Source organism: Gadus morhua, chromosome 12 (genome assembly GCF_902167405.1).
Source record: "Gadus morhua chromosome 12, gadMor3.0, whole genome shotgun sequence".
Lineage (NCBI taxonomy): Eukaryota > Metazoa > Chordata > Actinopteri > Gadiformes > Gadidae > Gadus > Gadus morhua.
In genome coordinates this window covers 18,141,966-18,158,752 of record NC_044059.1, presented here as the reverse complement: position 1 = coordinate 18,158,752, position 16,787 = coordinate 18,141,966, and the positions used below count along the sequence as shown (strand labels likewise).

General features: G+C 43.8%; 1 protein-coding gene across 13 annotated transcripts in view; it reads right to left on the bottom strand.

Moving 5' to 3' along the window:
• Positions 1-16,787, bottom strand: part of ptprfa (protein tyrosine phosphatase receptor type Fa) — a 57,592-nt gene that overhangs the window by 14,025 nt on the left and 26,780 nt on the right. For 3 of the 13 annotated variants that reach the window (XM_030373218.1, XM_030373223.1, XM_030373221.1), the window contains 14 exons: positions 16,099-16,110; positions 13,334-13,603; positions 12,322-12,903; positions 11,962-12,098; positions 11,614-11,758; positions 11,127-11,423; positions 10,322-10,515; positions 7,583-7,700; positions 6,674-7,255; positions 4,648-4,745; positions 4,002-4,258; positions 2,188-2,269; positions 1,152-1,364; positions 478-644 (listed from right to left, as the gene is read on the bottom strand). In XM_030373218.1, coding sequence (XP_030229078.1) covers positions 478-644; positions 1,152-1,364; positions 2,188-2,269; positions 4,002-4,258; positions 4,648-4,745; positions 6,674-7,255; positions 7,583-7,700; positions 10,322-10,515; positions 11,127-11,423; positions 11,614-11,758; positions 11,962-12,098; positions 12,322-12,903; positions 13,334-13,603; positions 16,099-16,110 — 3,154 coding nt within the window. The remainder of the gene's footprint in view (positions 1-477; positions 645-1,151; positions 1,365-2,187; positions 2,270-4,001; positions 4,259-4,647; positions 4,746-6,673; positions 7,256-7,582; positions 7,701-10,321; positions 10,516-11,126; positions 11,424-11,613; positions 11,759-11,961; positions 12,099-12,321; positions 12,904-13,333; positions 13,604-16,098; positions 16,111-16,787) is intronic. The other 10 variants (XM_030373220.1, XM_030373222.1, XM_030373228.1 and 7 more) reach the window with 5 other exon arrangements.

The following is a 16,787-nucleotide window of genomic DNA, read 5'->3' as shown; positions in this document are numbered from 1 at the left end:
AGGAGAGAAGACAGCGGACGTTATCATACCAAGAGATTTATAGACAGCAGGTGATGCTGGGCACTAGAAAAGCCCTGTTAACTTCTTCTAACACGGAGTCAAACACTAAAGGGCAACTTAATGTGAGAAATATGGACATCCCACTAGTTATTTTACTTTTTGAAGAAGCCAAAAGTTGTATTTTTTTGTTACCATCATGTTGAAAACCATAACTATATATAACTATACCTATAAATGTGTGTGTGTGTGTGTGTGTGTGTGTGTGTGTGTGTGTGTGTGTGTGTGTGTGTGTGTGTGTGTGTGTGTGTGTGTGTGTGCGTGCGTGCGTGCGTGCGTGCGTGCGTGCGTGCGTGCGTGCGTGCGTGCGTGCGTGCGTGCGTGCGTGCGTGCGTGCGTGCATGCGTGCAAGTGTGTATTGAGACAATGATTTTCTACGATTCACCTCTGCTTCTCATTGTATTGTCAGTTTCCCCTCACCTCTTGAGCAGCAGAATAGCAATAACGGTGCCAATGATGAGGAGGACAGCCAGAACAGGACCCATCACCCAGAGCATCTCAGGGTCCTCAGAGGGCCACGGCATGGTTTGGAACGACAGCACCACCGGCTCAGAAAACGGACTGGCCACAAAGACCTTCTGCTGCTGCTTCACAGGTACAGACAAAGAATATTTTAATAGAAGGCCTAACAGCAGGTGCTTAGACCAGAAGCAATAACAACGTATATTAATTTGATATCGATTAATACGTGGACAGCTGAATAGGATTATCTTTAACTTTGTATAAATTATATAAAAGTAGTGGTTGCACTATTTTACATATAAAAGTATTGTCTGACATTTGACATTTCCCACGGATCTATTTTCTGAAATATATCTTATTTAAAACTGTTTCAGTAAACCACTCCTTAAAAAAAAGTTAAATAATGCAGGTATATTGATTGTGTCAAAACTTGAACCACAAACGTTGTCCAGCTGTGTGTTATTTGATCTGCTCTGAACCTGTTATCATAAATTATGATACAAATCTGAATCCACTTTCCTCATAGGTTTCCCTCAATAACTAAACAGCATTGTACAGACACCACATCAGCATGTGACTATGAAATATGGAAACCTAAATGTGAGGCTAGAGATGTGGCGATTCCCACTCACAGAGTCTTGGTCTGTGAGCTCGGCGAGGACAAAGCAGAGGCACAGCTGCTGCCCTGGCAGGGCCCGGTTGTAGTAGCGGTGGTAGTGCTTCTCATCACCCAGGGTGAAGGCCTCAGGCAGGGACTCCAGCTGGGCAGCGATGTAGGGCTGGGGAACGTCCTCGATCTGTCTCCGGCGCCGGTAAATGCTGGGGTCCATGTCCGTTTCCAGGAGCTGCATGGCAGGGGGAGGACGTCAGACCAGAAATGTAACGACTATTTTCAGAGATGGGTGTTGCGGCTTTTGCCAAAACCATCACAATGGGATTCCACAAGTGACAATTCTCTCTGTTGTGATTTTAAAGCTGATATTTCTGGACTATATTTTCAAAATAGCTTAAATGCCAGAATCGATAGACATATAATCTTGATCCAAAGCTTTTGTTACGTGTGTCACTGCACAGTTTTCTTTACTTTTTAATTGTATGAAGTGTGTTAGTTAATAAACAATAAGACACATGAAAAAGCATGAAAGTAAAATCACTATGATGGAAGATTTGAGAATGTCAAACTAAACAAGCCTTTGTTAACATCGGTAGTCAACAATAACAATTATGACAAAAATAATTATATACTAGATCAAATATTGAAATTAAAGTGTAAACAGATAAAACATTGTTTAGTTCAACACCCAGACTTTTCTCTTCCTAGTTCTACAAGTCAAAAAAGACAAATTAAGAATTGAGAACAAGCGTTTCTAGCATATTCAAACAGATTGATGAAAGTTCCTGCTTACAATGGACATTAACAAGCGGTTTGGGCCATTGGATATGTTGCTCGTGATGACGTCCTGTGGGATTAGCCCCCTATGTGGCCTGCACTCTGTATGAACCGTAGACATGAACACGCTCGGCTACGGAGTCATGTTACGATAACAAAGCGGATCACTAGAAACTAAATTGTTGTTTTAAAATAAATGTTTTAAAGTACCCAAGTAGCCAAATCACGCATGTGTCCTTATGAAAAACAATACGCTGTGAAACCAAACATTCACTCACCTCATTTAAATCCATGTCCTCAGGGCTTTCCCACATCTGCAGTGAAGCTGGGGTGACAAGAACCACCACTACATAGTACCACCTGTGTTAAGAACATACAACTGCATTAACAAGCTAGAGTAGTGGCATTCAAACTTTTCCCCTGGCAACCCCCCAAAATTCCCTGGTGACGTCTGGCGTCCCCCCTTTTATTTATTTATTTTATTTTATTTTAAAACCTGTCCTGGTCATCGCATGTTCCCACAATTGTACAAACTGAAAGGAAAATAATCAAATTAACAATTCAGTCAAAGGAAAAATGACGAAATGCCTAGCTTATTTTTAACAAGAACTTAAACATGACGGAACAGTGCATCTGCAGATAGATCTAGGCCTGAACAAGACGCATGAACGATAAACCTCCTCCTCCTCAAAAAAAATCCAATTCAAGCCAAGAACATGCATCAGATCAAAATTAACTGAGTATTTTCGTTTTATATTTCTTTTTTTACACTAATGTGAAGGATGGGCCTGCTTGTTTTTGAAGTACACCAGGGACGAGAATGTCTTTTCGCAAATACATGTCGACCCAAAGGGTGTAAGAATGTTCATAGCGGCCGCAGACAATGCGGGGTACTCCTGCGCAACTGAAAGCCAAAATGTATCCCCCCGAAATGTGGCTAATAGCCAACTATTTTTGTTCCGTATTATTATCAGGCCCCCAGGAGCAGTGCATATTTCCGCAATCCACCAGTGCTGCTCAGTGGCCAAGCCTGATATTGCAGCTGTTTAAGAGGGCTGTGGACGGGTCCCTCAATTCAAGGGGCCCAGAAGTAGATCTCTCCGTTCAGAGACAGGATCGTGTCTCCGCAAAAAAAGTCTGGATATCAATCAAAGGCTCATAATTATCTTTATACCATGAACTAATAAAATATAAGTTTTCTCTTTTCAAAACGCCACCTCAAGCGTTTTATTAGCCGTTTTATTTATTTATTTTTTGCAGGAGAAGGAGGGGGTGGGCAGTTGAAAGGAGTCATGGTGAAACAAATGTTGTTTCGGCCCGGCATCCGAGAGGGCTCAGTGCAGGGCGCCGTTAACTTCTTGTGTCCGAGGTTTTCCTTTTACTTAACATGAATGAATTTTTTAATCTGCTGTCCTTTCTTTAATAGGTCCATGATTATTAACAAGCGGGAATTCCTTTGAATTTGCGTAGTGGGAGCGACACGATACATTGTTTCTGTCGCATCTGCACGGTCTGCGAAAGCCTGTCTGTGAGGAATAAAGGACAGGTTTAGGCCTCGACTAGAGCCCTAGAGTTTTAATGTAGACACTATTTTTTGACTGACTTTTTTAACGACCCCCGAAAACTTTTTGCAACCCCCTCGGGGGTCGCGACCCCGACCACTGAGCTAGAGCAGCAGTTATGAGTGGGTGGAATGGCTTTCAAAATTCAAGGGAACATCTCACATCCGTAATAGGAACATACTGGATGAATAAGAGCTGTGTTTTAGCCCTTTGCAAGATATAAATGACATAGACCACAACAAACAAGACATTACATGATTTCACAGAGGACCAACACAGGCGTCCCTCATAACACCAATTACGGGTCTGTTACTTTTACATGGAACGGGTAGGTACTTATCTTTGGAACAAGTTTAGCCTACTACCTGTGCCCTGGCTCATAAGAGGAGCAAATTGTTTCACTACCAAATAAATATTTCTGGGAGGTCCCTTTAAAAAGTCAACAACCTTGAAACAACATAAAAGAAAAATTGTACGTGAAGAAAAACAACCAAGCTGGTCTCCAGGCAGATGGATGAACCAGCACTGACCTGACGGAGACGTCATTGGGGACCTGAGGCAGGCTGAAGGTGAGCTTCCCCCCCTCCTCTGGGTTCTGTTGGAGGTGCGCTGGCTTGACGTGCAGCATGTCAGGAGCCGTCCGGATGGAGACCTGCTGCTGGAGACCCCCGGCGCTGCTCCCGCGGCTCATCAACATGAAGGAGTACTCCGTCTCCGGCTGCAGACCCCTGATCAGCTTCTTCCTGAGGTGGGCCTGGACCTCCACACTCTGCTGGTTGTACAGGATCTATAGGGAACGGATGGGACGTGTTGGATATAGCAGGGAAATTATCATTTTCAGCCTCCGTGTTCGAAACAAGATGGTCGGTTCTCCTTTAGAAAAAAAAAGGGAGGGATCTAAAATCAAACACAGAAAAGGCTGTATAAATATGTTTACAATTTTGCTGTTTGTATATATTATCTCATCCTCTCATTAAAAGCATTTTTGCAGCACTCTTACATTGCATCATGCATGAATTTAATGATTCTTTACGAGATGCTGCAATAGATACATGCATGGTTGCACAGATTACAGTTACATGCCTACATGTATACATGTATACACATTATACACACATTAAAACATTATACATTATAAGGGCATACAAATGAGTATGCAGCGTAGCAGTGCATCACCTTAAAAGCAACCTGAGATTGATACGTTTCTGGTACTTCCCAGGTTAACAGGACAGAGGTTTTGGTCACTGCTTTAACGACAAAGTTTTTGGTGAATTCTAGGAAAAGAGAAAACATGAAAACATGTCAATAGAGAGACACAATCTGGATTAACTCCAAAGAGTTTTGTTATGAGAATGGAGAATGCTCAATCTTCAACGTTAAATAAATTCTGTGAGAATTTTCATCATTGTTACAAATAACTATGAATATGTAACTAAAAGTATTAAGGCCAAAAATCAGATCATGTATCGTTAAATATGATTGAACAATCCCCACAAACGGCAGGAATCTGAGAATCAGAATAAGAATCAAGTGCTTTAAGTACTCCCCATAGGCACATATAAAGGCAGTGTTATTCGAATGCCATTATAATTCGTATACACCATGGGCCCTATTTTAACGGTCTGAAACGCAAGTGAGAAGCGCCAAGCGCAAGTAGCTTTGTGGGCGGTTCTATGGCGATGCCGCTATTTTACCGGCGCAAAAAATGACTCCTGCGCCCAGCACAAATCTAAAGAGGGTTGGTCTGAAGTAGCCTAATTACCCGTAGGTGTGGTTTGGGCGTAACGTGCAATAAACCAATGAGAGTGCCAGCTCCCATCCCCTTTAAGAGCCATGAGCGCATTAAAATCTGACGAGTTGATATTTTGACAGCGAGTCTGCAGTCTCTGATGAGACAGATGCACATGAATTTCAAACTTCAAATGGCTCAGTTTATGGCCAAATAATATGGCCTAATTCACACATGGAATAAGGTTTTCTTCCACAACTTCAGAAATACTGAGTCCTCAAATTAATTTCGACAAAGAAAACGTTTATGATATAACATATGATATGCGGTAACTGTGGTTCTATTTAATGATATACGCAATACATTATAAACATAGTTTCTTATCAGTATTGTATGCATTATCGTTATCGACTTGTGTTCCTAATATGCATGTTTCCCCCGTTAATATACATTGCCATGGACTGTATTATGCTTTACGTGTTTAGTTTGCGTGTGTTTAAACAGATGGACGCACACACGCGCGCCCGCATTCATTAATTATTTTACACATACACACACGCATGCCCGCATTCATTCATTCTTTTTAACACTCACTCGCGGTAAAACAATGTTTTCTCACAATCAAATACACATCAATCCTAAAAGTTATGGGCATGTACACGATGTCTGTGTCAAGAAAATATGTGTTTGCTGTACGGTGTTTGCAGATGCATTGATTTAAAAGTACAACTTATTACCGCTGTATCAGCTGTTCTTTCCCAAATAATTGACCAAGATTGTGTGGCTAGGTAGATGAGAGAAGCAAAGTGTATGGGCAAGGTGCACAAGTAACATTATGCATGCGCCCTTAAAATAGCATCTGAACAACGCGCCACTGACTTTAAACCAGGTATTTCCTGGTTTGTGGCGGAATTGGTTTCTGAAACTGCAAAATAGCACCAGGGAATGTTTGCGCCAGAACACGCCTCCTCCTTTTGCCGAACTGCCTCTTGGGGTGCAAGATCATTCCCTAATTTACAGACGTGTGGCGCAGGAGGGAAAAGAACGCTCTGCACCAGTTGCAAACTAGCAACGACACCTGCGCCAGTGATTAGGTCAATTGCGCCGGATGCAAGATAGGGCCCCATATGTCTGCATATCCTAAATAAATAGTGTTCTGCACAGGCTCAAGACCTGCTATAGTGAACAGTCTCTGCTCAGGAAGGCTGCAATCTGGCTTCGGTCTCCTCCCCCCTGCCATCTGCCCTCTAGCGTGTTTAGCGCATGTATAGCTGTAGGGGCGTGAGAGTCTGCATGTGTCTAGACATATGCTGGCAATTACATGTTATATACATACAACAACACATTGGAAGCATGTATATTTATCTTGACATTTTGGTGTAAGTATGAGTCCATACAGAAGGGGTGATAGACAGATCCTGCCGTTCTCTGTTCGTCATCAGCGACTGCACACACACACAACCGGGATCTCACCTGGTGGGGAGGAGGACATGGTTCTGCTCTGGATGCTTGGACTGAGTGGTCCGCTCCCCTTGCTGGTGAACGCCCGCACGCGGATGTCGTAGGTGGTGTCTGGCTTCAAGCCCTGGATGGTCATCTGGGTGTCCGCGGTGGTGTTGGTGGTGTTTTGCTGGCTGTTGATGTCCCGGTACACTACCAGGTACTGGACAATCCTCCCGTTCCTCTCGGCCAGGGGCGGGGGGTCCCAGGACAGGGCGGTGGACGTGTCGCTCAGGTCCACCACGCTCAGGTTCTGGGGGTAGCTGCCCGGCACATCCTCCGGAGTGCTCACCGCCTTGACGTACTCCTCCCCAGGGCCGGCACGGTTCTTGGCACACAGTCTGAAGATGTAGGTCGCTCCCTTGTAGAGGCCGGTGACTGTGAAGTGGTCGTCAGTCTTTTTGAAATCCTTCACAGTAAAAGCCCCCTCTTCAGCCCTCTTGTACTGCAGTTGGTAACCTGTGTGCTCCCCGACCATCTCCTTGGGGGGCTGCCACTGGATCAGAGCCGTGTTGCCTATCGTGGTGCTGATCATCATGGTGGGCTTGCCTGGGACTGAAGGAACAATCCCACCAAACACACACGTTTTATTCATGGCTTATTGGAATGAACAAGGTTTTTGTTCATTATTCTTATTTAAAAATTATGAAAATGGTGAATGCAGTCTTAATAATTAAATAAAAAGAGTCATGGGAAATACAACCACTGTTGCGTCACCATTACACAGGATGTAAAGGTTGAATCTGCGCTACATTTATCCCTTTACGATTGCTATGGGGATTTTTCCAGGGAGTTCCCCTGATCGTTTAATGGTAATGTGTGTTTGATGGTCTGTGTGTGTGTGCAGTCCCAATTACAAACAGACATAAAAGAGGCCCCTACCAGCTCCTGTTGTGGTGACCACCTTGGCTTTGCTGCGGGCCCCGTCTCCCTTGCTGGTGTAGGCAGCCACCGTCACAGAGTAGCTCTTCTCTGGGAGCAGTCCTGTGACGGTTGCCTCCTGGGTAAGAGGGTGTCGTGTGGATGGGAAGAGAGAGAATAGGAAGAGAAGTGAAGAACGGAACGGAAAGGAATGAAGGAGACAAAGCAGAAACAAAGTGAAATTCACCGCATCCCTGGCATCATCAAGGGCTGTTCTGATTTTCCTGACGGCCCACACTTAAGACTGATACGAACCAGAATGAATACTGATGCTTCTTGTTTTTCACCACTTTGCATTAAGGGTTTGATGTGGCCGCTGATTTCGAATTTCCATATAATGAATTGAGCAGAATGTTTGTTTCCTTGCTTGTTTTTATTCTGTTGGTCGGCTTCTATAATTATTTATCATAGCGGGTCACAGTATATTTTTCTGACATAAAAATACATATTTAGGAAAGAAAACGATTTATAAGCGAGCTACAGTCCATGGTCCGTGGTAAACTTGTGAGAAGTCTCATCGCTGCCATGGGGCCGATGGGAGCAACTCAACATACCAAAGGTAAAGCTCTGAGACGGGCAAAATACACACACAGACAAACACACTGTGTGTGACGTACAGTAGAGCCTGTGTGTTTCTGCTTGTCTGCGTGTCTGCATGGATGCATGGGTGAGTTTATTTGAACTGTGAGAAGGAGAACAAGGGTGTAAAAAGAACATAACAAATAAACAAAGCTGCATGTAAAAGAGAGAGTAGGGGGGTGTTTTATCTGGCCTGGTGCCACACAAGATAAGGCAGGAATGTAAATCACAGAGTTAGTTGCAGGTGATATGTCTCCTAGGAGTGTGAAGGAAAGATGACTCAACACACACAGGTAAACTTTTCCATACCGTTACTAAAATCAAAAATACATCAATTGCCATTAACCGGTAACAACCGTCATCTAAACTAGGACTTATATTGAACCTATGAGGTATGAAGACAAATGCAAATTATAATTCTGATAAATATTATATGGACTGATACATGAGTAGAACAAAGTCTGTGCACATTAATACATCCTAAAAAGAATCATGTGCTGAACTAAAAACCTCTACCCCAGGACCTTGTGTTTTCATCAAAAAGGTGGCTTATTAAAGGTTGGGTATGGGATTTGCGAAATGCCAGCAGATTTTGAAAATACACAACTCAAATGGTCCTACCCCCTCTCCTTCAACGCTGACTCTGACTCCACCCATTCCAAGTACATGGACGCGCAATCATGCACGAGCGAACACAGATGTGCGAGAGCGAGTCATTTGCTAGTTAGCTAGCTCCAGTAGCTACCGCAGGATAACAACAAACAGAAGCTTTCTCTGGGTCACGAGGTTTGAGTACGTGCACGAAGGGGTCGCGCGCGGGGCGCGGGGGAGGGGGAGTGCAGTACAACCGTTTGATTGACGTACTTACTGTCCAATGCAACTCGTGGCTCTGGAAATCATTGGCTGGAGTTTTCGAGCCCTGCCCGTTCCACAGATCATTGACTTGTTTAATTTTCATGTCAGTACTTCTAACTCAGTGGCTGTAAGTGGGTTATGATAAGGATTTCAAGTAATTTTGCAAAAATGGCCAAAAAAGCGAATTCCATACCCAACCTTTAAAAAAAGCGTTTGGGGTGCCCAGCTATCTCCGGCTCACCAAAAAGGCATCCTGGCACAGATAAGCGTTGAAGAACTGAAAAGGGGTGCCTGGCAGAGAAAGAGACATGCTTCTACACGGCGACTATGTCATGATGGATACTTTCACATTGCACATATTGCAATGTATTGTAAACACTGTTGCAGACCAGGTCCTATAGAAAAACAGTCCTGATGTCAAACATTTACTAAAAATATATTCAGGAAGGTTGAGGATCCCTGACACCTATGTGGTGGTTTTACTATCATACTAAAACATTGAAGCTTTCATCATTATGCAGACAACATTCAAATTTACATCCGTATGGATCAAATTCCAAAATTGGAATCTTTCTGTGTTAAAAGATGGATGTCCCAAATGACTAAACACAGGGAAAACTGAGCTGTTAATCATCCGCCTGAAGCAACACAATTTGAAGACATCACACTGTGTCTTGAGGGTTCTACCTCTCTCAAGTTTCCTGTGTCAAAATCTTGGTGTCTTGTTCGACCCTCTGCTTTCTTTTGATCAGCAGGGAAAATCACCAGAGGGTTTCCTTCATCTTAGGAACATTGTTGAAATCAGCCCAGTGTTATCCACTGTTATCCACACATTGGCTCTCATCCATGCATTTATATCGTCTAGACTAGATTACTGTAATGCAATGTTCTCTGGTTTACCAGATGCATCCAAGAATCCTCCATTTGGTGAAGAACGCTTCGGTCCTGTTCTCTCCTCTCTTGACTGACTTCCGATTAGTGCAGGGTCAGATTAAATGGTGCTATAATATAAACATCAAATCCTACACCGAGTCCTTCCTACCTGAAGGACCCTATTATCCCCCAATTGTCCTTCTCAGCCCCTGTGGTCTTCAGGAACTGGCCACCTATCAATTCCAACAGTTCAAAAGAAATGGGCACGAAGCCGACTCCCATTAAGGCTCCACACGGTAATCAAGGAGGCTGAGTCTGGTGATGTCAACCAGCCCGTTGCTCCTTAAACAACCCCACAATGGGTTCAAATGTGCTCAAAAGGGCCTGGGGTACCTGGACTTCAGGGAGGGACACGTCGACGATAAGGGGCTGCCCATGGGGCTCCCCGTTTTCCAGCCGGGTGTAGACCACCTGGTAGCCTCTGATCTGCCCGTGCTGCTTCACAGGCAGGGGGGGCTTCCAGGTCGCTCTGAAGGCAGTGGAGTTCAGAGCGTATGCCTCCAACTTCCTGGGAGGGGCGCCGGGCACTGGGACAAACAAAAGGAAGGAACAGTAATAGTCATATTTTATTACCTTACAGAACATTTACTGACCATAGCTGTCCTGGATGGCTAGCCTACTTAGAGAAATGTGTCTGGAGAAAGTCTGGAGTACACTGGTTTATTTCTAACTTGTTTTCTCAAACAAAACCAACAAACCAAGACGTTTAATAATCTGGATCACAAATGGTTATGCATGTGTACACTAACACATGTCATGTACTCATGTGTACACGACATATTGCTTGAGTTATGGTCTGCTCCTTCAAAATCTTTACACCAGTTGCTCTGATAATAAATCCCACAGGAATTCCTTGTGTGATGACAGGGTAAGGTGGGTCATAGGGTAAAGTCTGTTGGTTATCCTTGATGGGAGAGCACATCAATAGGATACGGGAAGCGACGCTTTATCAGTAAGACGGTTCCAAGGGAATTTCAGAGCAAGAAGAAAAATAAAGAAAATTACTAGGAGCAGTCCATTTAAAAAACGATTGAAGTAAAGGAGAAAAGAGAGAGGGCTACTAGTAGTAGCAGGAACGGCAGCTGGAAGAGTTAGCTCCGGGCCAAGGGAAGTTCAAGTGTAGCCTTTGACAACATACCGTCTTCCTGTGTTCTGGTGTGGGCCGCAGGACTCTCTGGGCCCAGCCCTTTGTCAGAGTGAGTCTTCAACCAGACAACATACTCAGTCCACCTCTCCAGATCTTCCAGCACATAGCTGCTCACATTGATTCCGATCCCAGTCACCACTCGACGTGCAGCCCCTTCGCCAGAGAGTGCCTGATAGGCCAGTGAGTAGGATGCTATGTTCCCATGACGACTGGCTGCATGGGGCGCTACCCAACTCACCTGGATGCTGGTGGAGCTAAGGCTTAGCAGGTGTAATTCCAGGGGTAGGGCTGAGGGGAAGGTAGTATGGTACGGTCAAGGATCAAGCAAAGCCTGACTTGGAGCTTAAGGCCTGCCCCGACATAAACCCCCGACACTGTTCGTTTTTCAAGTTAGGTACAGTCAGTATTATATCACGGTTCGTATCACACAAGAAATCTTCAATTACCCGTGGGAGATGTATGATGTTGCGCTACTCACTGGACTGAGAAGTTCTGGCCTCTATGGGCTGAGTGAACACCCCTAAACCCAGCTCGGAGCGCGCTGCTAATGAGAACATGTAGAGGGTGTCTGGTCTAAGACCTTCCACAGCATAGGACCCCATTGGCTCCAACGTGATCTGGACCTGTGGATCAGAGAGAAGAGAACAATGGGCCCACAATCGTTACAAAGCTGTGTACTATGAAGAACATTTTGCTTTAGACAAGAGAATGTACAAAAATTTGGGGACTACAATGTCTGGAACATAATTTCAAAAATGCGTGTGGAGGGATCATAGAGCATCCTCACAGAATAGAACTGATGACCTTCATAACAACATATACTTACTTTATTAGCCAAGTCAGAAGCCTCCCAATAAATCAGTTCTAAGTTGACAATCTGGTCGTTGACGGGCCACTGCCATGACAACATGATGCGTGTATCCAATTCAGCCTCTGCTTCAAAGCCAAAAGGCTGAACGGGAACTTAAGACGAGAAAACAAGAGAAAATCCCCAAAATTGGAGATACTTAACATTTGGTATTTCAAAGGAACGAAGGGTCAAAGGACTTTGCCACATTTAAATGTGTTTTGGATCATTTATTCATGAGTATGCAGACATGTCCTTGGTTTATGCCCCAAGCCATCAACCCAGACTGTTGCCATGTGTTGTATTTTTGCAACAAAAGTCCCATAGCTGGTTACTCACCTCCCTGCTGGGTCCTGACCTGCAGCACCTCTGAGAGGGGCCCGTCCCCCTTGGAGGTGAACCCGAGCACCCTCAGGTTGTAGGTGGTGTCGGGGGTCAGGCCCAGGAGGCTTGTCATCTCCCCGTCGTCTGTGTTGTGCCGGTGCCAGGAGCTCAGGGGGGTATCGGGCCTGGAGCTGTAGTACAAGCGGTAGCCCCGGATCTGGCCATTGGGCTCCTCTGGTGGCTCCCACTGGACCAGCAGGGTGCTGGGGCTCAGCATGCGTGCCTGGACGTGCAGGGGGGGTGAGGAGGGCGCCTGCTCGCTAGTGCGTGCGGCGATCGCGCTGCTCGGGGGGCCGCGCCCGATATTGTTCACAGCGATGACCTGGAACTCGTACTCCGAGTAAGGGCTGAGGCCTCCGATGCTGTAGCGAGTGGTGGCTACTCCGTCCACTTCCTGGAAGCCATTGATGGACAGCTTTGGGTGATACTGGAGGACATAATAGAAGACAGGCTCGGGATTTCCTGAGTCCCAAGTCAGGGTGATGCTCGTGGCAGTGGTCTCAGTCACAATGAGTGTGGAGGGTGGCTTGGGCAGGGCTGTGAAGGCAAGCAGCGTTCTCAGTAAGAAGAAATATAAATAGCTATTGAAGTTATTAAAGAAATTGCATGTCTCAGATAACTGAGACACACAATTACAGATTACTCTAAACTATTTACAATTACACTAAGATAATAGCATTTTGGTAATTGTAAGACAATCTAAGTTCTCCAAGACCTAATCAATCAAATTATACATCCACCTAGATAATAGTCTTGAATTCACCATACATCCTGTTCCATGCATGATCCCTAAAGCTAGTTCTTTAGACTTTTCCAATAAACGACAGGTTTTGATCGATCTGAACGGTAACATCCGGTTCTCTAATACTTCTACTACACATATATGCTTCTCAAACACACCCTCAAATTGATCCTCCTACCACTGCAGTTCAAACAGAATGTCCCTGACATACTACTCAGTGCACACCTTTGACGGTGATCTGGGCCGTGGTGTCAATCATGCCCAAGGAGGAGATGGCCACGCAGGTGTAATTAGCTGAATCCCGCACATTGGTGAGCTCCAGGACGTTGCGGCCCACGGGTGTCTCGTCCTCCCGGGTGAGGTCAAGCGCGCCACTCATCCACTTGACGTAGGGCATCGGGGCGCCCACCGCCACGCAGGTCAGGTTCACGTCGCCTCCTGGCATCACCTCGTGGTCCGTGGGCGGGATGGAGAAGCGCGGAGGCACACGCCGAACTGCGGGTGGAGGAGGGGGTCTTGTGAGAGCACGGTTTTCATCAGTCGTATTTGAAAGGATGGCGGTATTGCATAGCAGGTGAAGAGCAGAAGCTGAGCAGCAATATTAATATCTTGCAATATGTTTGACTTTTTCAACTCATCTTCCAAAACACAGATGTCTCATGGCCCATACAGCTCAAAATATGCCAGTTTATTACATATTATTATATAAATGATCTAATGGTTTAAAGGGCTTAATGCTGGGACTTGAGTGAAAATTCTAAAAAGCTTAATTTTTGAATGAGACACCTTTGTATATTGGAGGATAATAAGTATGGGGTACTCTGAACACATGGCTCTAAAAAAAACAACACCCTTTGAGCATTGAATTATGGCTGAATGAACTAGTCAGGAGTCCTGCATGGCCAGCAGTTGAATAACTTCCAGATTAAACTAGATAAAGGTGATCGAATCCCCTCCATTAAAGAATGACAGCGTGTATATGTTTTATTGAATTGAACAAACTTTTAACCTTAAAATGTAATATGTTAGTAGTATATATAATTTTAAAACGTTGCAGATTCCAATTTAATTTCATAAAAAATGTATAGAAGCCTGTATTTTTTATACATGGACAATTAGGTCACAGTCCTTTATTCCTATGTCTACATGCTGGCCATCACTAGGGACATCAACAACAGCCTAGCGACACTCCTGTGTATCACAGTTACAAACTTTAGATGAACCCTGAAGATGGAGATTAGTTGCAATAGTAATGGAATCAGAGAGTAAATTAGCTATTATTAATTATATTTGGTTGGGGGGTGATAAAAATGATGCAAAGAGTGACAATAGACACTATTCACATAGGTGTCATAGGAATCGGGGGTTGGAGCATTGACTGCTTCAACCCATTGCTGCATTATGTCAACGTTGCACATTTGAGGGGCCAGAACTGGCCTAAATAGAGGGCAAACGGTGGAGCTGTGATTTGTCTGGATATATAGCTATACGGTTAACATAGGGTTAACATTCTCAACCGACATCAATGAGTAGTTTTTATATTAATATTAAATCATGTAATAAATATTTAATATAATAAATATTTTTTTCACCACAGAGATGATGAACCCTTGAAAAACTCATGAACTGAACTCATTGAGATCAGTTAAGACATCAAAAATGTAAAGGCTCTTTATCCAGAAAAAATACAGCTTCGCCGTATTTGTTTAGAGGCCAGTCTATGCATCTCCAGTCTATGCATCTCCAGGGACTTTTGTCGTATGATCCAAAGCCCAATGCGGTGTCTATGCATATATGCCTATACTTTGATGTTTGAAGACACAGGGAGTAGACAAAAGTAGGCTAGTGAAAGTAACACACACTCAGAAAACTATTGAACACTAAGAAAACTATTGCAACCTGGACCATTTTCTTCTGGTACAAAAAGGTAGCGGATGCACAATTAGTTTTATGAGTGACAACTTTGTTTGTTATATGATGACACCACTGGGAAAATGGTGTTTTATAAAATAGCAACAGAGACGTGTCGTCCATTGACCTATAAATTATGTATCTTGCACGGCATGCCAGAAAAAAAGGTATAAACGAGGGACATGGGGCGATAGGAAGCTGACGCAGCCATGCAGAACACAGTGGGGTTTATATCCTGTGGTGCCAACATTCCCAGTAAAGAAAACAGAACAGTTTAAAGACATAGATTAAAAGCTATAAGTAGAATAAACTGATTTTGCCTTTGTTGCTTATGATTTATAAACACACTTTTTAATCAACTTCATTATGACAATGAACTTAGTTTCTTAGTGAATAACTATAATGAGCTAGTAATTGGTCAAATACACCAATAACTATCTCTGTATCATAGAGAAGTAGCACATGCAAAACAGTTCATGGATCAGAATGGGATAGGGCAGTTCATATTTCCAATGTGTGTGTTAAAGATTAGGTTATATTATGGATGTTTATATTACTGTTCATACAATTGCTTGTATGAGCAGTGATATATTACTGACTGTACCTAATGTTCACTGCAGAGAACCGTAAGGCTACTCTTTTAGCCTGAACAACTCTAACAGGGAGAGTGCTCTTGTTAAGTTGATAATAAACAGCATCAATCTTAACATTCCTATTAGCTCATACCAAAATTCCACTTGTTAGTCAACTCAAAAGTATAATAGAAAACACAAGAATGTCATTACAAAAAAAATTCACACTAGGACATTCTGTGTCAATCAAACACAGACCCATGCAGACAAAGGAGCAGATGAGCAGCGTAGCCATGCCAGACACACAGTTGGCTAACAAGCAGCATCACAGCATAGAGGTAGGGTTTAGATTGTGCACCAAGGCAAGGTATTTGGGAAGGAGGGGGTCCTGATAGCGGCCACGACGGGCCTGAGGCGCCCAGCAAGATGCCGGCGCTGCACGGCTCCAGTCTGACAGACCTCAGCTTGAGGTTTGAGTTTAAAGGAGAGAGGAGAAACAGAACCAACCTTCCCGCTGATCTGAAAGGTGACATTGTGTCGTTTTAAAATGGCACGGGGCAATGGCAACGTGGGGTAGGCAGACATTTTGGAGAAGAAATGTAAAGAAAAAATAATATACAAGAAATAAAAAGCAGAAAGAAGTAGACAGGAAGAAATACACGGTAAAATAGGCCCAATATGTGATTATCCAGTGATGATTATTAACCATGTGTCAGGTTCAAAATGGATGAAAATATGTCACATAATACACAGTGTTTGCAATAGAAATGCTAAAAACATAGCTGACAACACAAGCATAGTGAGGCAATTAAAGGACTAAGGAAGACCTACACACACGCATATGCACACACACACGCACACAAACACAAACACACAAAACCAAAGGATATTCTTAATGTGAATATCAAAATAACACAGTTCAACAAAAGGTTATGGTTCCACAATCTTTAGCTCAGCCTAGCTCCAAATACAGTGGCTCAGTTTACATTCAAACTCTAAAGAACATGACGTACAAGACAAGACAGGCAGAGAAGACCCCAAGACCCTCACTTGAAAGACCCACTGAGACATGAGTGAACAAACACGGACAGAACATATTATTTTTGTTGCTGCGAGATGTGCAATCACACTTAGGATCTATGTGTATGATGATATCACACACCATCAGAAAATGTGAATTTTGGAATGTGGAAATC